This window comes from Megalops cyprinoides, chromosome 5 (assembly GCF_013368585.1).
Source record: "Megalops cyprinoides isolate fMegCyp1 chromosome 5, fMegCyp1.pri, whole genome shotgun sequence".
NCBI classification, from domain to species: Eukaryota; Metazoa; Chordata; class Actinopteri; order Elopiformes; family Megalopidae; genus Megalops; species Megalops cyprinoides.
In genome coordinates, this window is record NC_050587.1 from 1,876,500 (window position 1) to 1,903,009 (window position 26,510).

Below are 26,510 nucleotides of genomic sequence, written 5' to 3' on the forward strand. Positions count from 1 at the left end.
AATCCTTATTTAAATGTCACATTATTAGATTATAATACATTTAACAGCCGTATGAAATTTCACCAGAAAGAAAAAGACTGCTAAGTAAAATTCAGTGCTACATTCATTACAGTACATGCATTTAGCAGATGCTCTTATACAGAGTGACATCTAGCACATAAGTGTGGGAATTCTGTTGGAGGTGATATGGACAGATTGGTCTTTATATTTGGTGAAGAGGCATAGGGTTATTTCAGGTTGAAATTTGTTCTTGATGTGTGCCAAATACGTGTTTGGAACAAATAGCAGTATTGTTAAGGTAATGGTATCCCTGCTGAGAACAACACATTAAAAATGATTGGTACCGGAATAGTATCCAAATATGGTAGATCTCTTTGTAGTGTTGTTGGCTCAGTGATGCACATATGGTGGTCTAAACCCATTTATTGGGGCATGCAACATTATTCACCTAAATGGGCAGTGGTGGAGCAGCTGGTGTGGAAAGAATTGCTGTTTGTCATGTGAGAGTGTAATTGACTTGAACCACATAAAAATGTCTGTTTATCATAAAAATGTCAAAGTAAATTGCAGCAAACTCAAGGTACATGTCTTTGCTAAAGGAAAATTAATGGCTGAATGACAAAGTAAACAGTCACACTGTAGAGCTCATTCACCGTGGCTGAAAGTTGTCCTGTTCATGTATGTGGTGTTACGTGAGCAGGGCTGTGGAGGGCATGGTAACACTGGAGTCTGTTTATTTTGGGTTCTTCCCGAGAGCAACCATTTGAGCCAGAGCCATTTATAGAAGCACGGCCATTGTACTGTTGTGTAAATCATGTCTCAGATAAGAGCTGCATAAATGAAAGTAATAATGGGTATTTGGGGGAAAAACTCACTGAAGTAGAGGTTTGTATTTCTTAAACACAAATCCTGTGGCTCCTGTTTTCTAGCATCCATGTTTCATGGAGAGAAAATGTCGCCCACCAAAGCTCTCACCATGAAGGACTATGAAAATGTAAGTGACCTATGAACATTCAGACCTTTCCTCTGTGTTTTGACTTTGCGATCAAATCTCTTGTAAACAATGTGCTCTCATTGGGAGATGCAAACACTGAGTTTCTGTGATTTGTGAGTTTGCACTAAAGCAGTGTTAACACAGCAGCTTCAACTTACACTGAGAAGAGGCCCAGTTAAGGTTTGATACTGATTCAGCCACATGCTGAGCTGAGGGTTGCTTCAGTTAAGTGTTGCTTTCATAACAAGCTTGTTTGTAGGTTCTGATGGTGATCTTCTTACTTCAGTCTGTCTGCCCTCTGGGAAAGTTATATATTTCCTTGGTGTCAGTATCTACTCTGGCAGCTTAATCAAATGTGACGCATTGCTAACTGTGTGAATGGGATGGAATGGGTGCAGGTGTGACTTCTGTTCAGGCTGATCTGATTGTGCGTTACATTCATTTAAGCTGCACGTACCTCATTGTGTCCTGAAACCAGATCAACAGTATAGTGTGATACTTAATTGCACAGAACATGAGATCTTTTTATTAGGGCTTTTATGCATTATTAATTCTCATGCTTTTGTGGAAAATCAGTAATGGGGGGAAAAAAAACGAACAGAGAACAGTACACATGCAGTCAGCCCCAGCTGTAGCAGCAGCAACCAGATCTCCATAATGTTAGCTGGCATCGGGCCACAAGACAATGAATCGCAGATCCTCTATACTGGGTAATAACCATTTTTTTAAATAGGTCGTTATAGCTTCAGATATTTTGCTTGATGGGTGATGTGAGACTGATGGTGGCTGCAGAGTGTTTCAGACTCGGCAGACTTGCATCCCCCCAGATGTGGAGAATTAAATGCCTGGAGCACAATGATGCACAGTCTGCTGGCTCCCTGGCCCCTCCCCCACGCTGCACCCCAGCCTCTGCAGGCTGGGTAACGCAGCCACATTTGGGCAGGGAGCAGGGAGCCATGTCAAATTACTGAGCTTTATCTCAGCAAAATAGTGCTCCATGAAACACACAGTGTTTATTTGTTTTCATATGTCCTCTGCGACTCATATATATGTATGAATGCCTCCATGAGCAATAGACTAATGAGAGTCACTTTAAAGAAAAAGGGGAAACAAAGAACAGTTTTGTCTCAGTCTCAGACCAATTTGTCTGTCAGAAAAGTGTTGTCTCGTTCACTAATAAAGCTTAATATAATTGGTTTCTTTCAGCAAATCACTGGTCTGAAGAAAGAAAATTTCAACCTTAAGCTCCGCATTTATTTCTTGGAAGAACGGATGCAGCAGAAGTTTGATGACTCCACAGAGGATATATTCAAGACGGTGATTAGAGCTTTTATAGAAGTGCTTTTATAGAAGCATGCAGCTCATGTTTGCACACACATCCCTCAGCTCTGTGATAAGAAAGTGCTTGGATGTTGGAGTATTGAATGCAGAACAATGACCCAAGGAAAATGTGTGCTTGATCTGGGCTAACTAAATAGGCCAACCATTATAGTGATCTGTCCATTTAAATATACATTCTCTTTTAAGGTTCAAAAGTGGTAGAAAATACTGTACTTTAAAAAGAGGAAGCATGTCTGAATCACTGAGATTTTTTCATGTTATTTACAGGGATCAAAATTTAACTGGTCTGATTGATTATTATTGGTCCTATACCTTGACTAGTTCTTACACTGGATGACCTGCGCTATGTTATCCAAAATAAATATCGCACACAAGAAAAGCATGTAGAAAAACTGTTAGAGGTCTTTCCTCTGTTCTTTGAGTTGCTCACCAGTTTATTCAGCACAGATGTAACAGGTTTTTCCTGCTGAGATGACTTTGCTTGGACAGATATAACCACTCTGCTCTTGATTTACAATGATGTATTCTCACAGATTTTAACTGAATGTGAGGGCTTGCTTGAAGTAATGTAGTTTGCCCTCATTCAGTCCAAATGATTCAGATATTTGTTTGGGTGAGTGCCCAATGGGCTTCTGTCTGTAGAAGAGTTTTAGTCAGATTTCTCCTTCTAGTGGGTCCTTGTTATTCTCACTCGAACACAGTAAGGACTGTGTTTTTTATCATAGTTGTATATGTTTTGTTTTCTGCTATTCACATTTGGATTTTGGTTTAACTAAGAATACATCACCCACAGATCTGTCCATATTTGACTTGGTTGTCAGTTGTCAGAAGTTGGCCTTAGCAGTAGTATTTAGTTTATCATGCTAGGAGCGATTATTATTCGGATACAGCCACTTTTTGATTCTTTTCTTATTGATTTCATGATAAGATCATTGAAACATCTCCTATGAACCTTTGAACTGTTACCCGGGTGATCGCAGGATTTGTCACTTCACATTTAGAGCCCTGTAAAATGAACTGCTCTCCAAAAGTTCATAAAATTGTGTTGGATAGCTGTAGAATTTTGGCCACTTACGTCATTCTTATGCAGGTTCAGAGTTTAAGGTGTGTTTTGTCTCCCCAGAATATTGAGCTGAAAGTGGAGGTGGAGTCGCTGAAGAGAGAACTAGCTGAGAAGCAGGAGCTGTTGGTGTCTGCTTCGTAAGTGCACACTGTTCACTTTGTTCATAGTGGGAGAAGAAGGCATCCTTTCAGCCAATCAGTGCTGCTTCTGCAGACCCCCCCTCTTCCCTTCCTGTGGAAAAGAGCAAAATGTGAATAGCTGTCAGTGTCTTTGTGAGCCACTGCAATGTCCCTTTTTCCATTTTAAAATGGGCCCCGCATGTAAATGATCCATATATCAGTTCTGAAGTTCAGTATTTTGAAAGCACTTTGGTTAAAATCTGGTGTTGACATTTTTTTCCTCTGACATAGGCTTCTGTGTAAGGACTGAACAAAGCCTGTGTGGTCTGTGCGGTGTTGTTTTTGTTAGGAAAGCTCTGGAGAGCCTGGCTGGAAAGGAGTCGGGAGAGGCCTCCCGAGCAAAGGAGCAGGCCCAGAGGGAGGCCGACCAGCTCAGAGACTTCTTCAACAAGAGGATCCAGCAGCTAGAGGAGGTAGCTGCCTCTCATTATCTCCAGGCGGAATAGCCTGGGAAATGAACACGAGAGCCACACGGTAGATGTGCTTTTTCAGGACCACTGCAGTTAGCGATTTACTCTTTCCCAAATCCAAAACAGAAAAGAATCCATCTTGGGCTGCAAAGGGTTGGAAAATTAGTCTGCAGCATATTTAGGGTTTTTTTTTTTATTTTGACAGTTTTTTGTGAGTTATTGTACATTTTTAGTCTGACACAATTGAATCTATGTAAGGTATACCAATAAAGTATTACAAGTTTTCTTGTATGGTCTTTTATGGATGCATTTAGGGAAAGAAATGTCCCAGTAATTGAAAAGGCTGCAGATAAACAACCATATATGCATTAAGATATCTAGGTCCATGAAATGAGGGCAATTTGTCTTATGTTATCTTAAGTTTTTTGTGTTTATTCTCCGGCATTATTGTCAAAAGTACAGTCATGTACAGTTGTACTTGCGTTGCTCTGTTCATCCTTCGCACAAACGTTATTGTGTATGGATTCTCTTATCTGTGGTGACCTTTCAGAAGCATCCTTACAGTACCTTTACGTTGAATCATAATAAGCATACAAATAAGTGAATAATTGAAAATTGATTTCAAATAAGTTTTATGATTAAGGCATTAACAAAAAAATGTAAAAATGTCCTTGGACTGTCCACAGATGGACTCAGTCGACAGCCATTCAGTTTGAAATCCTTGTGGTTTTAATTTTGATTTAATTTTATATTCTTGATCTGTACTGGATTTGTACAATTTTTCCTGTGTCTGTAATGATTGATCCTGCTAAATACAGTGTGCTCTAATGCAGATTTGAATTGTGAGTGTGTTTTTAAAGAAAAATCGCTGGTAATTTCAGTCCTAGACTACATCCCCTACCCTATAGTTAGTTCTCCACATTTGTATACTCCAGATATGCCATGACTCTCAAATATCATCTTGCTGCATGGTGGAGCTCCTCTGATGATGTGTAAGCACACAAGTTGCTGTTTCCTGTCACTGCTCATCCAGAGTCTGAAGGCAGCTGAGGGCGAGGCTGAGAAGATGGCAGCTATTGCAGAGCAGGAAAAGATGCGCAACATTGACATGGAGAAAAAGCTTTTGACATTTGGCCTCTCTGGAACATTTACACCCGCCCCCCCTCAGGACCTACACCACGCCTTGCAAGAGAAGAACAGGTAGGGCAGACACCTGAAATGTATTTTTTTTCCTTTTTTATTTATTAAAATTGGTGGCTTGTATGTCTTAACTGTGAAGGAGTCTTACTTTAAAGGAGTCTTAGTCATGAGGGATCACCCTTCCCCTTGATCCATCTATTGAAAAGTTTTTTTTTTCTGACTTTTTAGGAAATCCAAACACTAGTGTAATCTAAACATGAATTGGTTGCAATGCTTGAAAACCTTTGTGGTCACTTTAGATTGAAACGTGGTTGGCCTCGTTCCAATCTGGTGTTCTTTTGAAGTGGAGGGAAGTTGGTGTGTTTAACTCCCTTCTAATTGTGTTTGGAACAGTGTTATTGAGCAGCTGAGACTTTCCCTGAAGAACCAGGATGCAGTGATTGAACAGCTGAGGAAGAACTGTCCTGACCAGGGCTCTGGTGACCTGCCCACCTCTGAACAAGTCAGGCAGCTCTCTGCTCTCATGGGGCAAAGGGATAGGGAGCTTCAGGTATGGGCTCCTCTTCGCTCTCATTGGTTAGTTAGGAAAAGAAAACAGAGTGCAGGCATGCTTCTTAGATATAATCAGAGAGAAGTAAGCCTTTCATTCCAGATGTAGTTGACAACATGTAAGAACCCCACTTATACCCCAGCCATTTCATTAACTTGCATTTTATTGGTAAATATGCCACTACACAGTGAGCATAGTAATGGATGATGTACAGACCTGAAATGTGGCACTTCCACTGTCCATCTTCCCTAGTGTAATTTTCACTGTCATTATGGTTCTTGAGAAGGAAATTGCTTAAATCCTCTGGTTGTGTTGCAGCTGAAATGTGCTTAAGTAAATGGGCTTGTCTAAAGTATTGTGTGTTTTGTTTGTATAGGCTCTGAGAGAAGAACTTCAGCGTGAGAGGGTCAAAAATGAAAAAGAGATTCAGGTACCTATTTTAATAATCAAATTGTATAAAGAAAGATGTTTGAAGTGAAAGGACTGTCTCTGGCCATGTCAGTGGGACTTGGAAAAGGAACAGCAGTCTCTGACAGAGGGATGCGTGCAGATCTTTGTGGTTATTGGAGGAGGATCCATTCTGTTACTTCACTATGCTTCTTTAGAGGTGTATCAAAATGGCAGTAACAGGCCCTCAGGGCAGGGCTCCAGCCATTGTGTTGCAGTAATATGTTTCTCACAACCTCCCACGCTGACATATTTTGTACATGGCACAAAATGGATATATGCTATGCTCCTGGAAGTGGTTGTTTGTAGATGGCATCTGTGAAGGAAAATGCATTCTGTCCTATATAATAATTTCAACATGCAGTTGCTGTTACTAATTACCAGAAGCCATTTTCTTTTATGTAACATATGAATTTAGGTTGCCATCATGCATGGATGCCCTTGTAAAGGAAATACAGCCATATCTGAGAGGCTGAGTGAAGAAAGAAAATCGTACAGCAGCAGAAGTATCGAAAAATTAAATTAGTATAGTTAATAAAGTGGTCAGTAGTGGTCAGTTAACTGTAATGTGCTTCTTAAAGTGGTTCTCCCTGATTTCCAAGTTCATGTTTGAACTTTCACACTGATAAGGTGTTTTTTTTTTTTTTTTTAATGTTTTTGAGTTTCATCAGTGAAACCTTATTGCAGGGATGGAAATAGATGGTATCATACTGTAATTCACATTAAAATGTGACATGTCAAGGGTGACTCATTTGCAATATGTTTAACATCCTTTCCCTGCATTTCCACAAATAAGTTAAAACCACATATAAACCAAATGTATAAAAACCACTCATAAATTATTATAGACTATTTTCATTGCTTTCAGAAAAATTGCTGGACATCGCCTGAGAAGTGCTACTCATAATAATTTGTATCTCAATATTATTATGCAAACCAAAACAATGATTTCCATCCCTGTTACCGGAAACACAAATGAATGAGCTGAATCCCAGGCCTTTCTTGAGCAGTGATGACAGTGTACATGTTCTGCTTTGATAAAACCCACTTGAAAAGTGGAGTGTGAGGGTGGTCTGTAGTCAAGGGGATTGTGCTTTGTCATGCAGACTGTGTGAGAAGAGCCTGACCCTGTTCTGCCACTGCCTGGGATCTGAACTTGAGCAGCTGCCAGCAGTGAAGCAGGCACGGCCCTGTCTCTAATCTTCACAATCAAAGCAGATTTGAGCTGCTTGGCCAAAGAGAGGACTGAAAGGAGAATGGCCATGGAGATGGCCAAATCAGGATGACAGGGAAACAGCCACTAGCTTCACACCACTGGCGTCCCGCACTGTCTCTGTATGACTGGGACAGTTACATCTATGCATTCAGAAGGGTAGGGGCAGGTGTAAGGCAGCTTCGTTTTCAACAGGGGGGTATTAGGAGGGCATGTGCGGTAATGCAGATCACATTGGCCTCAGAGGATTTGGTGTGACTAGGGATTATCAGATTTGCTTGAAAGAGTGTTTTAGCATTTCCACCTAGAGCAACAAGTTCTGCAGAGGCATGGCTGGCAGTCCGACTCCTTTGCAGCTCTGTGTCAGAAACGTCGGCAGGCTCACCATGAAGGACCCTTGCCGAATGTGCGGGAGCAAGCTGCATGGGAGCCACTGCCGTTGGATCTTCAGCACCGTGGGAAAGAGGAACTTGCAGGGTATCCTGTCCTATGTGCTGGGCCTGGAGATCACCCGCGATGGCTGCGCAGAGTTCCTCTGTGGAAAGTGCGTCGACATGCTGGAGAGGGTGGTTCAGGCTGATGTGGCCATTGGGCAGCTGAAGGAGGTGTACAGCGCCAAGATGCAGAAACTGCAAGCTGGGAAGGAGAACCTGATTCTTTCCATCTCCCACGTGTACAGATGCCACAATGGCGAAGGGAAGAGGGGAAAGGGGGACAGTGATCCAGCCAAAACCCGTGCTCACAGCCTCGTTACCTGTGAGTCGGTGGTCCAAGACGAGGGGTCCTCTGAGAAGGGGAGCAGCACCATGGTTCCACAAGACAAGGATGCTGCTGCATCCACAGAGGGTCAGATTAGGAGGCGGGCCAGTCTCGAGCCCCTAGACCATGCAGAAGCCCACCTTGGCATGGGGCGTCCTGCCATCAGAAGGGTGGCTGAGGACAGAGCCATGAGGAGCCCTACCCCAAAGGCGATATTCTGCCACTCCCAGAGTATGTACCTGGACATTGTCCATGGAAACAGCAGCACGTCTGGAGGGTTTCGGGACCGCTCCTCCACCCTGCATCCTGTAATCATGCAACGCCTTGAGTCCCACTCTTCCTTGAAAGCGTCACCTTCTCCCAGTGCTGCAGCACAGAAGCTCAAAGGTGATTGCTTTGAGTCACCTCTCACTGACCGTACAGGCGGGGCACAGAGAAGGGACACACAGCAGAGCTCACCAGCTCAGGCCTCCCTGATCTCTGATCTGCTGAAGCTGCTCCACAGCATCCAGTGGAAGCCTTTGCCGATTTGGCCCCAGAGTAAGATCCCCATTCTGCTGAAGTACACCTCCATCCAACCCCCCGCAGCAGGTTGTGGTTACTCCCAGAGCCAGGTGGCAGCAGAGAACAGGGCACGAGAGGCTGCAGCGTGGCAGTCCCTACAGGAGCTGACAGATGAATTTAATGATGAGTACAGGCCACTTAAAGTCGAGGTAATCAGATCTAAAATGCCTCATCACAGTGCAATGGGAGGATTTTAATTTTGATGTCAACTGCCTTGCTAAAAGAGTGGAAAGAGGAATTGTGGCCAAGTAATAGAAAAAGAGTTGGTTTATTTGGATACGGAGCTTATGTGTGATATTTTTGGAGACAGTTGGTGTGAAATGATTGCTTATTTTTCAGAGTTTTGTAGACAAGCAGAATGAAGTGGCCAGGTTGGAGGCGGCTACAAAACAGTTGAGTGAAGAGCTGAACAGCACAAAGGGTGCTATCCAGAATCTGAGCAAGACACTTGAAGATACAGAAAATCAAAACAAGGTGCTCATTTAAAAATACATGTGTGATTATAACTTATGATTGCTCCTGTAAAGATGAACTCACTGCGACTTTCAATAGAGATAAAATCTTGATTTCTTTTCAGATGCTGAGTGGTAAACTGGAGGAAAGGGAGAGGGAGCTGGCCTCAGAGAAAAAGAATGCGCTGAAAAGAGACAAAACAATCCAAGGCCTGAGTCTTGCTCTGAAGGAGAAAGACAAAGAGGTAAGCTGTTCACCCTTCACTGAAGCCAAAAACAACAAACAGGCTTTGGATTGTGATATTAGTATTGGCAATGACTTATCCCCCTTATCTCTGTTTTAAAGATTGAAGAGCTCTGCCGTGAGATGGAGGGCAAGGATGAGGCCTTAGCCAAGGCCCGGCAGGCTGTGCGTAAGGCACAGATGCAAAAGAACCAGGCAAGTTTCTCTCTTATTTTGGTGAAATGAAGAAAACCTAAGAAATGTGGAACAAGGTAATAGTTGACCAAAATGCCTGGTCCTTTATGATACAATTATTATTACATTGTGCAGTTGCATAGTTGATGCCCCTTTTGCAGCTGACTTACATTTTACTTATAATATTTGCTGAAATGGTTCAGACAGAGTGTAAAAATTCCTTGAAGGTGGCAATGTCCCATCTGAAATTCAAACCTTCAACCTTTACAAACATAGGCCTAATTCCCAGCCGTTCTACACTATGCTCTCACTATGGTACTTCCTTATGCTATTAGGCACAGAGATTTTTTTTCCATTGGATACCATTCCATTCTATTTGTTTTTTTTCCATTTCATCCATTTCTGTTTCTTTTTCCCCGTCTAAAGGCCTAAACATGTGAAGATGGTGGTTTACTTTCTCCTCTCACATGGTATCGTTTTGTTCTGTTCTCCCAGGGTGTGGAGGAGCACCAGAGCCTCCTGACGGTGAGGCAGGAGGAGCTGATGAACTTGGAGGCGGAGCTGGCCAACCTGCAGGCGGAGCACCACAAAAAGGTGCTGGAGGCGCAGAAGCTGCAGCGGGCACTGGGACGGCAGGAGCAGGAGCAGCGCTGTCTGCAGGAGGCCAAGGAGCAGCTGCAGCAGGAGCTGGATGACCTGTACCAGCTGAAGAGGAAGGGGGACAAGGCCATCAATGTGAGCATGCTCTACACCCTCCCTTCGGAAGCCGGGGGTGCTCTGTCTCAGCCACTGGGGACAGCTCTTCTGTTAGGCATGGTTTACAAACTCTGATCTTTGTGCTGAACTCGCCTGGCCTTTAGCTTCCTCTAAATGTGTCATGTATTCCCACGCGGGGGATATCTGGAATCTGTAGTGTACCATTGGTTTACAGTGCCTTGTTAAATGATCGTCATTTAACCTGAAAGAAATGATTCTGGTGAATGAATGAATGATTTTTTTCCTCTCTCCCTTTGTTGTCCCTGAACCTTTTTTGTTTTGTTTTCTCCGAGGTTCAGGAGAGCTGCTGAAATTTAGTCTTCTTTATTGTTGCACAGCAGGAAATGCTTATAAATGTGAGGATTTTAAAAAAAGGTGTCTCTGAAATGACATGTTATTGCTGGCAGCACCTGACCAACCAGCTGAAGAAGCTGAGTGAGGGAGTGGGGGAGAGCGAGGGCGCCCTGGAGCAGCTGTACCAGGCCCTCCTGGAGGAGAGCAAGTGCAAAATCCAGGGTCATGAGCTCACTATCCAGCGCCTCACCTCCAGCCTGAGTGAGAAGGAGCAGCAGCTGCAGGTACATACGGCCGACCCCGCCTGCGTCTGTGAGATTCATCACCCGCGCCCGCGAGACTTGCACAAAGTGCCCCACCTGTGACACACCACCCCTCTGTCCCCAGGAGTACATGAACATGATCAATGAGAACAGAGGCCCTGCAGGCGGGGACACCATGCTGGCCAAGCTGCGTGAGCGGCTCAAAGAGAAGGAGAAGGCGCTAGAGGTGTGGGTCCTAATGCCTGCTGTGGTGGGTGGGCAGCAGTGTGGTGTAGTGGTAAGGAGCAGGGCTCGTAACCAAAAGGCTTCTGGTTCGATTCCCTGCTGGAGAGCTGCTGTTGTATCCTTCGGCCAGGTTCTTATCCCACAATTGCCTCAATAAATATTCAGCTGTATGAACAGTTATATATTATTGTCATCTGCTTAATTACAATGTGATATAATGTCTTCTGATATTTGTCACTCATGTTTCCTTCTTCATATGCAGCTGATAATGGCGTCTTTGTCTTTACAGCAAGCAATAGATGAGAAGTTTGCTGCTGTTGAGGAAAAAGACAATGAAATCCGGCAACTCCAGCTGTCTTTGCGCGAGAAGGAGAGAGACTTGGAAAGACTGAAGAACCTTCTCTCTCACAATGAAGAGACCATCAATGTACATTTCCTTTTGGAGCTGAGCTCAATGCTGTGCTATATGCCAAACTCTTACATGAGCACATGTTCTGAAATGCTACCATCTTGTACCACAGAGCTTGGATACCCTGATGAAAGAGAAGGACGTGGAGCTCCAGCACCAAGTCAGCAGCTTTAAGAATCTGCAGAGGGCCAAGGAAGAACTGGAGGAGAACCTGGCGCGTGCCCTTCGGGAGAAGGAGTCCATCATCTCCCAGCTGCAGCACACTCTCGAGGCCAAGACCAAGGACTTGGAGGTAAATTGTCCCCAACTGTTTCAGAGAGGTCAAGATACATACACAAACATAAGCATAAGCATACATTAATGCATTCATTCACATTCATTCACATTCATTCTAATATCAAATGGTGCATAACATCCTTTATCCAAATTTTAAAGGTTAGAGGAAACTTTTCCTTCCACTTAAGCAAGATACGTCGCTTGGCCAACAGGGTTGTAAAGCTTGCAATAATAGGAGATGGGTACGGGTGTGGGTTCTTTCAGGATCTCTGACAAAACCTTGAAAATTGATTGCCAGAAAGTACTCAGTTTTGGGCATAGCCAATACATATGTGAGAGGGTGGCTGGTCCTTGCTCACACCGGTTACATGTGGGATCACATATGTCTGCTGTAAACTTAGTTATTCACCGTTTACATTGGTCTAAAGTAAGGTTAGCTAAGTTGAATTATTACATGTTATAAACGAATTAAGGAGGAATGTATCTTATTTATGGCATTTTGCTATGTTAATTCTGTATCTAAATCCTCTTCCCGTTGATTTTTTGTTGACATCAAAGCATCAGAACTATACGAGTTTAAAAAAGAATATATAGTGCCAATTACTCATTTGGAATGTGGGTCGATTCCTATTATTGAATCTAATAGAGATTTGAGTGGTAGGGAAGAAAATTCAATTCAATTCAATTCAATTCATTTTTATTTGTATAGCGCTTTTTACAACACAAGTTGTCACAAAGCAGCTTTACATTGTTCCCAGGCCTGAGACCCCCTGAGAGCAAGGCAACAGTGGCAAGGAAAAACTCCCTATCAGGAAGAAACCTTGAGCAGAACCGGGCTCATGGGGGGGCCCATCTGCTTCTGGCCGGCACTGGGCAGATAGTTAGACACAAAATTATGCAATGTACATTTGTGATTGACAAACAATAGCAGTTAACAGTAGAGTGATTATAAGAATGTCTCCTAGGATGTCCGGGTCTTGGAATGCAGTTGGCTTTGATGGGCAGGGCAGCGAGGTAGCAGGACTGGAAAACGAGATGAGACGCTTGGGCTACAGCTCCGGACAGGAGCCCGGAGCAGGGAATAGGAAGCAAACAGAAAACAGTGGTTAGTGGATGATAAGAATGGCAGGGATGTAGAACAGAGAGGCAGGAGAGGAGGGGCAGAGAAAAAGGTGTGCAACAAGGAAAGACCCCGGCAGGCTAACATTATGGCAGCATACCTAGGGGACGGGAAGCAAGGGACCGGCATAGTCATGAGGGCGACCCTAAGACAGTCAACACCAGATCACGGCACAGGGTCCATGAAAGCAATGACCACTTAGTCCACCAGAGACTCTATGATCCACGCCAGCACCAGGCCATGTCCCTCAGCTGAAGGATTTACTATATAGATATGTTTTGAGCCTAGACTTAAAGGTGGAGAGAGAGTCTGTTCCCCGAATCTCAGAGGGTAAACTGTTCCACAGGAGAGGGGCTTGATAGGAAAAGGCTCTACCGCCTACAGTAGTTTTGCCCACTCTTGGAATGGTGAGAAGCCCGGCATTTTGGGAGCGAAGGGCTCTCTGCGGAAGATACGGATGAAGAAGGTCCTTAAGATAGGGGGGGGCAAGCCCATTTAAAGCCTTAAATGTGAGTAAGAGTATTTTAAAAATGATCCGGTATTTAATAGGTAGCCAATGGAGAGAGGCCAGAACTGGGGTGATGTGCTCAAAGCGTTTAGTTTTAGTTAAGATTCGAGCAGCTGCATTTTGCACCAGCTGAAGGGGTTTTAATGAGACGTTTGCACATCCTGACAAGAGGGCATTACAGTAGTCTAATCTGGATGTTACAAAGGCATGGATTAGTTTTTCAGCGTCGTTAATTGATACGATTTTCCTGATCTTAGCAATATTTCTCAGATGGAAGAAGGCAGTCCTAGAGGTGTTAGTTGTGAGTTTCAAAGGAGAGCTCGGGATCAATAACAACACCAAGGTCTTTGATGGCTGCACTCGGGGCAAGGGAGACACCATCAAGGTCCAATGTAAAATGAGTGAGTTTGCTCCTGATTGAATTTTGGCCTATGACCAATATTTCGGTTTTGTCCGGGTTGAGGAGGAGAAAGTTTCGGGCCATCCAATTCTTTACATCTGTTAGGCAGGCCTCCATGTTTGAAATATTCAGAGGGACATCGGGTTTGACTGATATGTATAACTGAGTGTCATCCGCGTAACAGTGGAAATTAATGTCATGTTTACGGATGATATCGCCAAGAGGCAACATGTATAACGAGAAGAGCAGAGGTCCAAGCACAGATCCTTGAGGTATACCATATTTTACTCTGGAACGAGCGGAGGATTCGTTGTTGATGGAGACAAACTGATATCGTTCTGATAGATAAGATCTAAACCAAGATAGGGCATGTCCACTTATGCCAACCAGGTTTTCGAGGCGGTCAAGGAGGATACAATGATCGATGGTATCAAAGGCTGCACTTAGGTCTAGTAGCACAAGAAGAGAGATACAGCCATTGTCACAGGAGAGTAGAAGGTCGTTGAGCACTTTCAGGAGAGCAGTTTCCGTACTGTGGTGAGGTCTAAATCCGGACTGGAAAACTTCCAAAATGTTGTTAGAGTGTAAAAAGGCACAGAGTTGCTTTGATACCGCTTTTTCCAGAATTTTTGAGAGGAATGGAAGGTTCGAGATGGGCCTATAGTTTGACAGGTCATTGGGATCAAGATTAGGCTTTTTCAGAATAGGCTTGATAACTGCTACTTTGAAGGGCTGAGGTACGTGTCCAGACATAAGAGAGGCATTGATAAGATTTAATAGTGGTGTGCCAATTGCAGGCAATAGCTGTTTTAGGAAGCCAGTTGGTATGGGGTCAAGTTGGCTGGTAGAGTTATTAGATGAATTGAGAAGAGAAGAAAAGTCGCCAAATTCAATGGGTATAAAAGAGTCAAAGCGCGAGGCGGGCCTAATAGACATGTCTACATAATCTGGAACGGGACTGGCCAGGCAGGAACCAGAAGTTGATGAGAATTTTTGTATTGTGTCTCTTATCTTTAAGATTTTACTGTCAAAGAAGTTCATGAAGTCACTGCTACTATAAATTGCTGGTATGGTAGGGTTAACTGATGCAGGACTCTTGGTTAATCTGGCGATAGTGCTGAACAGGTACCTAGGATTGTCCTTGTTTCTCTCAATCAGAGTAGAGAAATATTTGGATCTGGTAGCTGTGAGGGCATGCTTGTAATTTAGGAGACTTTCCTTCCACGCCAGGAGAAAAACCTGTAGTTTGGTGGAGCGCCATTTTCTTTCAAGTTTTCGTGTGGCTTGTTTGAGGGCACGAGTATGGTCGTTATACCAAGGTGCTAGCTTCTTGTCTGTGAATTTCTTCCTTTTGAGGGGAGCAACGGCATCTAGAGTTTTACGCAGAGTAGAGTCGATTCTGTCCGCGAGTAGATTAATTTCAGTTGAGCTGGGGGGATTCAATTGAGAGGAGATTTCGTTGTGCAGGTAGTATGATGTAGGGAGCTCGTCGATAAAGGCATTTGCTGTAAGAGAGCAAAACGTGCGCCTGGAAGAAAATCTAGGCTCCGAGTATGTGAAGCACGTTAGTGGTAAATTGAAAGAGATGAGATAGTGGTCGGATAACACAGGATTGTGTGGCATGATTTCCACCTGGTTAATGTCTGCTCCGTATGTGAGGACCAAATCAAGAGTATGGTTGCGGTAATGTGTGGGTTTGTCCACAGCTTGATAGAGTCCAATGGATTCGATGATGGACAAAAATGCTGTTCTGAACGAGTCATGTTCATTATCCATATGGACATTAAAGTCGCCTACTATTACAGCTTTTTCTATATTGACAACCAGGTCAGATAGAAAATTGGCAAATTCCGATAAGAAAACACTGTAAGGGCCAGGTGGCCTGTAAACTATAACAAGGGTAAATAGCTGAAATGCAGTCTTGTCAGGATGTGCAAAGCTAAGTACTAATAGTTCAAATGAATGGAAGTTATAGCCAGGTTTAAGGGTGGCACAGAGTTTGGAGCTGTGTACAGCAGCAACGCCGCCACCTCTACCAGTAGGTCGAGGGACCTGGTGATTACAATAACTGGGAGGAGTTGATTCGTTGAGAGCAACAAAGTCATTAGGTTTAAGCCATGTTTCAGTCAGGCATAAGATATCAAATTGGTGATCAGTAATCAATTTGTTTATTAATAAAGCTTTAGGTTGTAGCGATCTGATATTTATTAACCCAATCTTAAGGACCATTTGTCTACAGGTAGTACTTTCAGGTTTGGCAGACTTAATTTTTATCAAATTATCAGCACAAATGCCCCTACTGGATGTTTTTAAGAAGTTTGGGACGGAGGGTCGTGGAACAGACACTGTCTCTATGGGATTTTTAAGTGGTTCCAGGGAAAAAGCAGACAACTGTGTAGGACAGAAAGTCTGCTGCCTGGCCTTGGCCCTGATAAGTCAAGGTTTAGTGGAATTCAGACTATGATCTATGTTACTAGAGATGATAGCTGCACCCTCCCTCGAGGGGTGGATGCCATCTCGTTTTAAAAGACCAGGCCTCCCCCAAAACTTGTGCCAATTATCTATAAAACCCACGTTGTTAGAGGGGCACCATTCAGACAACCAACGATTAAGTGACGTTAATCTGCTATAGATCTCGTCACCGCGCCGCATGGGGATGGGGCCAGAGAAAATTACTGAATCCGACATTTGTTTGGCAATCCTGCACCCCGACTTAATAGTTAACTTTGTTACTTCCGATTGCCTCATGCGAACATCGTTAGCGCCGACGTGAATAACAATTTTTGAGTATTTCGCTTTACTTTTACCTTTCGCTTTAGCCAGCACTTTCAAATTGGCTTCAATGTCGGAAGCTCTGGCTCCAGGAATGCAATTGACTATGGTCGTTGGTGTCTCTACGTTCACGTTCACGAATAGAATCGCCAATAATCAGGGCTCTTTTAACAGGTTTCTCAGCAGGTGTGTTACTGAGGGGGGAGAACCTGTTGGAAACGTGAACCGAGGGTTGGTGGTGCACCGGGGGCTTGCACTTGCGTCTATTTTCCTGAACCGTAACCCACTCGCCTTGCTGCGGAGGCTCTGCTGGGGTTGAACTAGGGGAAAGGCTAATTGACGCATCCGGTACTGAAAAGGATTCGATAAACTTTTCACTAGCTTTAATCTCGTATAAGGTGCGGATGCGTGCTTCTAATTCTGCTACCTTCTCCGTCAACCTAGCGTTAAGCTCGCATTTAATACAGGTGAAGTTGGTCGTAATGGCGGAGAAGGAATAACTAAACATGTTACACACAGAGCAGGGGAGACAGCGAGAGGGAGGAGAGCTAAGGATTGGAGAAACAGAGCTGCGAGAAGCCATTGTACGTAACTAGTGGCTACTTACGTAGTTTTTGCGAGGGTGTCGAAAAGTAGTGTCAGCGAGTACTCCGGGTTTGGGTCCTGGCTGGGTCCTAACCGATCGGCGTCTTGCGTCTGGCGTTCGGGAAACGAGCAACAGGAAGTGCGGGGAACGAGCAACAGGTGAGGAGCAGCAGGTAGCGAGCGAGAGCGTCTGGAGCGAGAGCGAGAGCGTCTGGAGCGAGAGCGAGAGCGTCTGTGGGTTGAATTGGAAGATAATAAATTCTGAAGCTGCAAATATCTATAAAAATGGGAGCGTGGGATGTTAAATTTTTGTACTATTTGTTCAAAGGACATAAAATTACCCTTGGTATAGAGATCTTTAAATGAAACAATCCCATTTCTCATCCAAGTATTAAAGCCTTGTTTATTGATAGAAGGTATAAACATGTTATTAACAATAGGGGCTTGAACTGAAAATTCTATAAGTGAAAATGATCGTCTAAATTGTGTCCAAATCTTAAGGCAATGTTTTACAATTGGGTTGGAAGAGTAGCTGGATATCGGTTCAGGCAGTGGAGATACTGAACATAGCAGGGAGTATAACGAGGCTGGTCCACAAGACAAATTCTCCAACAACAACCATTTAGGGATAGTAACATCAGATGATACCTTGGTCCAATACAACATAGCCCTGATATTAGCTGCCCAATAATAATACTGGAAGTTGGGTAAGGCTAATCCGCCATGGATTATTGGGTTTTTCTTATTCCAATCCAAATGAATGAGGTTACCATTTTGTCTATGAGTAAAAAAAAGATTTAGACAGAAAGATAGGAAGACATTGAAATAAGTATAGAAATCTTGGCAAAACATTCATTTTAATTGTATTTATTCTGCCCCCGAAAGATAGTGGTAATAAGTCCCAACACTCAAAGTCTTGTTTTAAGCGAGTTATAAGTGGACGGTAATTGACTTTATATAAATTTTTTTAATCATGTGTTATCCAAATTCCTAAGTACTAACTTTGAAGGGAAATGAATTGAGATTGATCTGTTGGGTTGTTAAATTCACAGGCATCAACTCACTTTTTTGTAAATTAACTTTATGTCCAGATATTTTGCCAAATTCATGTAAGAGAGTAAGAAATTTTGGAATACTAACTAAGGGGTCTGACAAATACAGAAGCATATCATCCGCATACAAGGATACTTTATGTTCAGAGAGAGCCCTCTTTGTACACCTTTGATAGCAGTCTCACCTCGTATTGCGGCTGCTAATGGATCAATCTTGGGCCGAATCCAAACCGCTCCAGAGTATAAAAGAGATAATCCCACTCCACCTGATCAAATGCTCTTTCGGCATCAAGTGATATTAGTACCTCTGGGGTATCGGGAGGGGTGGGATCATACAAGATATTATATATGCGTCGTATATTAAAGAATGAATAACGTTTTTTAATAAATCCGGTTTGGTCGTCTGATATAATAGAGGGTGATATAGATTCTAGTCGATGGGCTGACATCTTGGCTAATATTTTACTATCAACATTTAAAAGTGAAATAGGTCGAAATGAACTGCATTCTAAAGGACTCTTATCTTTTTAAGGATAAGGGATATGACTGCCTGTTGCATTGTTGGAAGTAAAGCGCCCGAGTCAAATGATTCTTCAAAAACAGACAGCAAAATCGGGGCAAACTGATTAGCAATTTTTTTTTTTTAAAATTCACTCGGAAATCCATCCGGTCCTGGACCCATTTCCCATTCTGCATAGATTTAATTGCAGTAACAAGTTCTATTTCTGAGAATTGTCTTTCCAGATCTGCTGCAATCTCTTCATCAACTTTCGGGATTTCAGTCTTATCAAAAAAAGGTCAAACAGATTCATCCTTACGTGATTCTGAGGTGTATAGTTCAGTATAAAACTCATGAAAACACTGATTAATCTCAGAATGGTCTATACATCTGATACCTGTCTCATGTATATGTTGATTTGCAGTCTTTTGTCGTAATTGGCGAGCAAGAATTTTTCCGGTCTTTTCACCATACTCATAGTTCCCACATCCCGTTTTATTGATGAGGTTTTCTGTATATCTTGTTGATAACCGCTCAAATTCAGTTTGTAATGTCAATCTTTGTTTAAATAAGTCAGGTAGGGGAGTATGGGCAAGCGCTATATCTAAATCTAGGATACGGTCTGCCAAATTTTGGAGGCGTTCATTTTGGGTTTTTCTAATCTGTGCACTGTATGAAATAATTTCTCCTCTTAAATATGCCTTCATTGACTCCAATATAATTGAGGATGCCATTCCTGGGGTCTGATTGTATTTTAGGAATTTAGTTATTTCAGTTGAGATAAAGTAATAAAACTTTCGTCTGACAATAATAATGTGTTAAGGCGCCCAGGGACGGTAAATAGAGTGTGTAACTGGGATATTTAAGGCCATTGTTAAGGGAGCATGGTCTGAAACAACTATTGCTTGATACTCACAGTGAGTATCTGAATAATTTTTATTAACCGGTGAAAAGAAGGAATAACTTCTGGATGTAGGATTACGAAAACGCCAAACATCTAATATTCCATATGTTTTGAGAAATAATTGGATTGCAGCATCTGATTTACATGGTGCCACTGTTTTGGGTGAGCTGCGATTTAAAGCAATTTGTATCTCCTCCTAAAACAAGATGATGTGTATCTATACTTGGTAAAGCAGCAAAAAAAATGGTAAAAAAAATACTGTCATCCCAATTTGGTGCATAAACATTAGCCAAGATAACAGGAATATTATATAATCTACCCATTACTATGATATAGCGACCTGCGGTATTGGCTTCTACCCTTGACATAGAAAATTGGACATTTTTATTAATGAGGATAGCTGTTCCTCTAGATTTCGAATTATATTTGGAGTGGTAAGACTGACCTATCCATCCTCCTCTGAGTCTAAAATGATCCACAGTGCGTAAATGAGTTTCCTGAAGGAATGCAATTCCCACATTAAGTTGTTTCAGATGTAAAAGTACCTTTTTGCGTAACGTTTTGTAATTTAATGTTGCGTAATGTTTTGATTTAACATTCCAGCTTACAGAATTCACTTGGCAGCCAGCTAGCCCAGCGTTTCCCAACCCTGCTCCTGAAGGCACACCGTCCTGCATATCTTCTATCTATCCCTGCTCTACCTACCTGACTGAACTCATCAGTGGCACTTTTGATTAGCTGAGCACACCTGACTTTGTCAAGCAGCAAGGATACATAGAAGATATGCAGGACAGTGTGCCTCCAGGAGCAGGGTTGGGAAACACGGAGCTAGCCTATTCAGAGATGTATTAACCATACTTTAAAGATGAGATTACAAAAATTACATTTGAATACTTTGAGTTCTGACCTGTATATGCATGCAGTGTGTCCTTCCATGAATTTGACAATAAAGTAGACAAGACTATCAAATAAAAATTTGGTGCAGTAGATCCCCAACTTCTATTCCCTGTTAGAACAAAATGTCCCTTTGACCCCATAGAACAACAGTGCAAATCCCTAACACCCATTAGAACAGGGTAACTCTTGAACCCCTCACAACAGTATCCGCACATATAAGTGCTTGTAGTAGGAACACCAATCTAACAGGTATCTCTGCTGTATGCTTACAAGTATTGTTAAGGCACCACATTATTAAAAGGAATATAATGCATCAACTGTCATTTTTCTAAAGCTATAACTTTTAACCATTTAGTTTTAACCACACCGAATTCCTCGGCAAGTACTGTTTTAAACTCTGACCTGAAGAGCGTGGCAATATCTGCTCTCAGCGAGGAAAGGATTTCAGTCTTTATGTCCTCCATGTTTCGGTCCAATTGAGGAGTGTCAGTTCCTCCAGTGTACTTGTATTTCCCTAGCTTTTTAGAGGCCATTCACATGATAATGTCGATGTCCAAGTCATAAAAGATATTAACATAAAGCTCAAAAAAATAGTCTATAGCTGTTTATGAGTGTAGGGTGCCAAAACATATTTTTTATCGAATTAACACCAGAGCTAGCTTACTCCATCACCTGCTCGTTAGCGCCCCCAAGGTCAAGATATTATAGATTATAGATTAAGATATTAGAAAAGCATCGGGATATCAGTGACGGGATCCTTATTTCATGGCTGCTTTACTCTTCTTGCTTGCTCTAAGAACATGGCCAACACTCTGGTCAGCCAGACGCAGAGCAACGCCAGAGACGTGGCGGAGCAGCTGAACCAGCGGCTCAAGGTAGCAGAAACCAGGCTGTCCGAGGCACTGAAGGACAAAGAGAGGCTGGTGTCTGACAACCAGAGCGCCACAGAGGGACTCCTTGCCACCATCGGCAGCAAAGACCAGCTGCTCAAGGTAAAATGTCCCACTCAACAGCTACTGCCAGAGATATAATACTGCAGCAGGGTTGACACATGAGTAAATGGCATTGCTGGAGTAGTAGTTGTGTCTGGGAAACGTCTGTTTTCTGCTCTGTTTAAGGAGTCTGCCGAGCATTATAATCGCATGCTGAGTGAGTGTGCTCAGGAGATACTGGAGCTGAAGAGGCAGCTCTCTGAGAAGCAGCAGCAGCTGAGCAGCGCAGAGAGACAGAGCTTGATGACCACGCAGGAGAAATACCTGGAGACTACAGAACTCAAGGTCCTGCTGAGCCAAAAGGACACAGAGATCAGCGTGAGTGTTCCTGCCCCACTAGCCAGGTCTCACTTAAACACCACGTCAAATGATATTCCTGAAGAAGTTCAGTGTCACACTCGCCTATGACGCACATAGCTTTACTCCCATCTGTAATCCGCAAACAGTATCCCTGCCACAGTGCAGCTGACCTTCAGTGACATAAAACTGATATACTCCAGTCAGTACATTACATTACATTGTTGTCATTTATCAGACTCTGTTACCCAGAGCAATGTGCATAACTTACAATTTTATCCATTTGTACTGCTGGATAATTACTGAGGTGATTAAGTACCTTTTCCAAGGGTACAACAGGCTCCCCAGCAGGGAATTGAACCAGCAACCTTTCAGTTAGGAGCCCTTCTCCCTACCACTATACCACACTGCAGCCATCCTTTCATAATCTCGTTTTTGTTTGGTTCGCATCAGAAGCTGGTGGAGAGCGGGCAGGAGAGGGAAAGGTTCCTGGCGGAGCTAAAGCTGATGGAAACACCGGTTCCTCAGGTGGTGGAGCTCAGGCAGACTATCCAGGTGCTGCAGGAGCGTCTGGAGGAGAAAGAGGGTGAGTGGTGAAGCACCAAGGGGAAAGTGTCAGGGTTGCCACCTTCAGGTCTTCACATGCTAATAGTGTTTTCTGTTACTCCTTAATAGCTCAGCGCTCCAAGAAAAACAATGACGACGACACTGGCAAAATCCCAGTAACCGAGAGGACCGCAGTGTTGCTGAAGAAAGAGTTGGAGCAGAAGACTGAGGCTATGAACCATGCCTTGAAGAGGGAGAATGAACTGAAGGTGAGTACTGGAGGACCCTGCTCAGTCCAGGTTTATGAAGCATTGAACCCCCCCAGGAAAATCAGAACACACATATAGAATGAATTGATCAGAATGGCTATTAAGGTGTATTCATTCAAGACCCGTGGGAATATTGTGTGTTTGTCCTCTCCAGATTGAGCTGGCTGAGCTGCGATCCTCTGTGATGGACCTGGAGAGCCAAATTGAGGCCCAGGCTGCCAGCATTGAGTCCCTGACTGCCACACTGGAGACCAAGGATGACATCATTTGGGTAAAGGCAAAGCACTTGGATCTGGTCTGATATTCAAATGTTGCAGATGTGTCCAATCAAATGCCAGCTTCTTTTTTTTTTTGGCTTGCTGTTTATGCCAGTGTTCCTCAGAGATTGTGTGGAGGTCGTGTTCAGTCCTAAATCCTTGTTGTTCCAGTGGGTTTAAAAATTGTTTGTAATTGCTTTGTCTTACATTCCTACAGCAGAATTTAAATAAACACGTAGCAGTACTTGCTGCTAGGCAGTGCTTGCTTTGTTGATAGCAGCAGTCTGAAGTCAGTTTGTGGGGTGCCTGAGAAACAGATTTGTTTTAATGTAGGCATGCCTCTGGTTGTCCCATTTGTCCATTGGCAGGACCTCCATGAACGCCTTGGCAAGCAGGGGGAGAGCAAAGTTTGTGACCTCCAAACTGAAGGGTCGGAACCCACAGAGGAGAGACCCCGCCCCGGCCTCCCGCAGAGAGAGAGAACTATCATTGGGGGAAACAGCCAGCAAGAGGTATGAGCACATAATGCACACCGGTCCTGTCAGGACTTTTAAAATCAGCATTGACCTTGTACTCAGACAATTTTACAGACTCTGGTATCTCATCATCCCATACAGGTTTAATGAGTGAAGTGAGGTGTAAGCTTGCTGTTTGTAAGGGCTGTGTAATCTGTGATCTGTACCTGAATGAGCTGGCTTTGCGCAGGCTTTGCCCACCCTGGCGGCCCTGCTCTCAGAGCAGGAGAGACTGAAGCAGGCTCTGAAGGCGGAGCAGCAGCTGTATGCCAGCCTGGTGCGAGCTGTTAAAGAGCAGGACAGGTGAGGAGCACCACATGTCAACACTAACAGCCCTATATCTGCACTGGGGTTAGTGTTTCCAAAGGGCAGCTAATGGCAGTGTTTGTTTCCGAAGTTTTCTACTGCCAGTCACCACATAAATACACAGGAATGAGAAATCACATTGCTATGAAGAAAGAGTACAGGAAAATCATTCATTCCTGATTAATGAACACTACAGTCAGCCTAACATGCAGATGTTTTCAAAGAGGTTGGATGATGTTGGATTTTACAAATAGTTGCTGAAAGGCATAATTACAGAAAGTCAGCATTCTTTTACAAAGGAGGATTCAAAGCTAAATTAAAAGTAATTTCAGGAATTCAACATGTTAACAAGGAATGATATGTTCCTATAACTAAATGTAAACAGCTTAGTTGACCCTTTGATTATTCTATAGTCTGCAGAGACTCTGCTTCCAGTGTGATTTTATCCATGTGTTTGTTTTTTGCATTTATCTTTGGCTGCTGCGCAGACACTTGTATTCACAGTGACCTACATAGATTAGTTTTTCCATGTTATCCACTTGTACAGCTGTATAAAAATAGAGGGAGGTGGAAGAGGGTGGTAGATCCACTTGATACTGACATTTAGTTTGTACTGCCTCTCTCTGTTCTTTAGGGGCACACAGTTATGTTCATATTACTCCTAAAGGACAGTGAGGGGGTTATGCTACTATGTAGTAAATCTTTCTTCCCCGTGTGGCATTAGGATGGTGGTGACATCCCTAAGTTAACCCACTCTCTGTGTTGCCATGGTCACAGTGCCCAGTGCCTGCACACCCTGCAGATGGAGCTAGCAGCTGTGCAGCTCCTGCGTCAGCAGCTGGAGGAGGGTGTCCAGAGCAATGAGGACCTGCGGCAGGACCTGGAGAGGGAGCTCCAGTGTGCCAAGCAAAGAGAAGGTGCGGTACACAGGGAGGGCCCTGTTTAGGGCTTCACCAAGGGGGCCTACTGTACAAGAAAGGACCCCAAGGGGACCTACACTACACGGTCAGGGACAGTTTAGGGCTCTGCCCTGGAGGTCTGCAGCACTCCACTCAGGAATAAAGACAGTCAGCATGTCACTCCTACTTACAGGCTCTCATGTATTATAATGGAGAAACATGGTGTTTCTGGGGTTTGACATGGTATGCTTTACAAGTAGCAACAAGACTAGCATCGGATTAACACTTTTGAAGTACATTAGTTGTAAATGGTCTTCATTATGTTACAATGTATTTTAAATGGTCCAGTGTTCAATGCTAACTTAGATATTTATAACTTTCAAGAGACGTTCTATCAAGACATTTCTTTTGTCATGTCATGAACGCACAGCATTTTAGCCTCTTGTTCATTGTCTCCTCTGTGTCTGTGCTTGCATATGTACTAACACTACCAGAATGACTAAAACATCATTCATTCATAACATTGTCAGATCCATGTCTGCCTGTATGTTTATTAATGTGCTTTTCCCTTTGTTTCTCCTCTTATCTGTTCTGTTCTCTACTTTTGTGATAATGCTGTGATGTCAGTGGATTGTCTCCATTCCTCTTAATTGTTGTTGCCTATTGCTACATTTTTCTCATCCTGTGAAACAAATGTTTCTCAAGATAAAAATAAATAAAGCATGATATGTATGTGTGTGGCTCATTTGCAGCTAAACTTCCTTGTGCTTGCCTTTATCACCTCATTAGCTTCTTTAGAGCTAATATGAAAATATTGAAGAAAATTCTGCATGCCTTGCACAGAACATCTTGGTCTCTTTGCTTGCTACGCCCCCCCCACCCCCCCTTGTTCTCTTGTAATCTGTTTGCTTCGTGGCATTATTCTTGCATTATTGGCCTATAATTTTATTTTCATTTTTAAGAATTAATCAGATGTTGCTTGGTTATCTTAATCTTTTACATTATTTTACAATGTTGTTTTCATTTAGCAGGGTAATCATTTACAGTGTAAATGTATGAAATGAATTGTCTGAAAGGTGAACACTGGGATGATGAGAAATAGGCAGCATTACATCATGATTTAGTAAGCAAATGGCAGCTTTATCTCCACAGTGATTGTGTGAGTCTCATTATGTGATGAACTGTATCTTTCACTCCAGATCTGTTCATCAGCTAATCTCCTTCAAGCCATCTTCTAAGTGCAAGTGTCACCCAGGGAACACCCTGTCATAATCTCCGAGTACATACATAAGTGGGGCTCAGAAAATATGTTTAGCGGGTTATTTATTGTTGTAGTTTGGTAGGACAGAAAGAGTTTTCCAAGGAAATGTGGATATTTCCGTCAGATACTCTCTACTCAGTAATTAATATAGCCTGATAAATAAACCTAAAAAGATACTGACTTAACAAATCCTTATTAGACTTGATCCTTGAAATGGAATCCAGTGTTTATGCCATCATGAAAAATTGCAACTGAACTGTTTCATTGGATGTTGGAAAGCCTGTTTCTACTTAATTCTCCTTAAGACATTTCCTAGTGAAAGATTCTGAAATTGGTTCAAAATCTTCAGTGTACAACAGTTTAACGCAAGCATTCTGTAGTGCATCTTTAGCCTTATTTCCAGTTATGACTTTGACGTTCTCAACATAATGTATACATCCACCAGATCTAATGACAAAAGCATAAAAAGAGTCATTCCCCAAACCTTTTAAAACCAGTGGATTCACGTTTGGTCATTGTTGTATCATAAACTAAGTATAAATCTGTATATCTATAAATCTGTATACAGTGTTTCACTTTTCATTGGGGATAAAAATTTCATCAGGGATAAAAATTTCATCAGGCTCACCTTTATGCATCTAAACAGCCATTTGCAAATAAATCATTAATTGTCAGAAA

At 42.9% G+C, this 26,510-nt stretch overlaps 1 protein-coding gene across 8 annotated transcripts in view; it reads left to right on the top strand.

Moving 5' to 3' along the window:
• Positions 1-26,510, top strand: part of cdk5rap2 (CDK5 regulatory subunit associated protein 2) — a 53,569-nt gene that overhangs the window by 4,749 nt on the left and 22,310 nt on the right. For 7 of the 8 annotated variants that reach the window (XM_036528447.1, XM_036528450.1, XM_036528454.1 and 4 more), the window contains exons 3-25: positions 930-994; positions 2,201-2,311; positions 3,459-3,535; positions 3,867-3,990; positions 5,021-5,187; positions 5,521-5,677; positions 6,054-6,107; positions 9,000-9,134; positions 9,238-9,357; positions 9,459-9,551; positions 10,026-10,265; positions 10,694-10,864; positions 10,968-11,069; positions 11,358-11,495; positions 11,590-11,769; positions 21,288-21,482; positions 21,609-21,800; positions 22,233-22,365; positions 22,455-22,594; positions 22,749-22,865; positions 23,220-23,363; positions 23,557-23,669; positions 24,450-24,589. In XM_036528447.1, coding sequence (XP_036384340.1) covers positions 930-994; positions 2,201-2,311; positions 3,459-3,535; positions 3,867-3,990; positions 5,021-5,187; positions 5,521-5,677; positions 6,054-6,107; positions 9,000-9,134; positions 9,238-9,357; positions 9,459-9,551; positions 10,026-10,265; positions 10,694-10,864; positions 10,968-11,069; positions 11,358-11,495; positions 11,590-11,769; positions 21,288-21,482; positions 21,609-21,800; positions 22,233-22,365; positions 22,455-22,594; positions 22,749-22,865; positions 23,220-23,363; positions 23,557-23,669; positions 24,450-24,589 — 3,108 coding nt within the window. The remainder of the gene's footprint in view (positions 1-929; positions 995-2,200; positions 2,312-3,458; positions 3,536-3,866; positions 3,991-5,020; positions 5,188-5,520; positions 5,678-6,053; positions 6,108-8,999; positions 9,135-9,237; positions 9,358-9,458; positions 9,552-10,025; positions 10,266-10,693; positions 10,865-10,967; positions 11,070-11,357; positions 11,496-11,589; positions 11,770-21,287; positions 21,483-21,608; positions 21,801-22,232; positions 22,366-22,454; positions 22,595-22,748; positions 22,866-23,219; positions 23,364-23,556; positions 23,670-24,449; positions 24,590-26,510) is intronic. The other variant, XM_036528449.1, reaches the window with a different exon arrangement.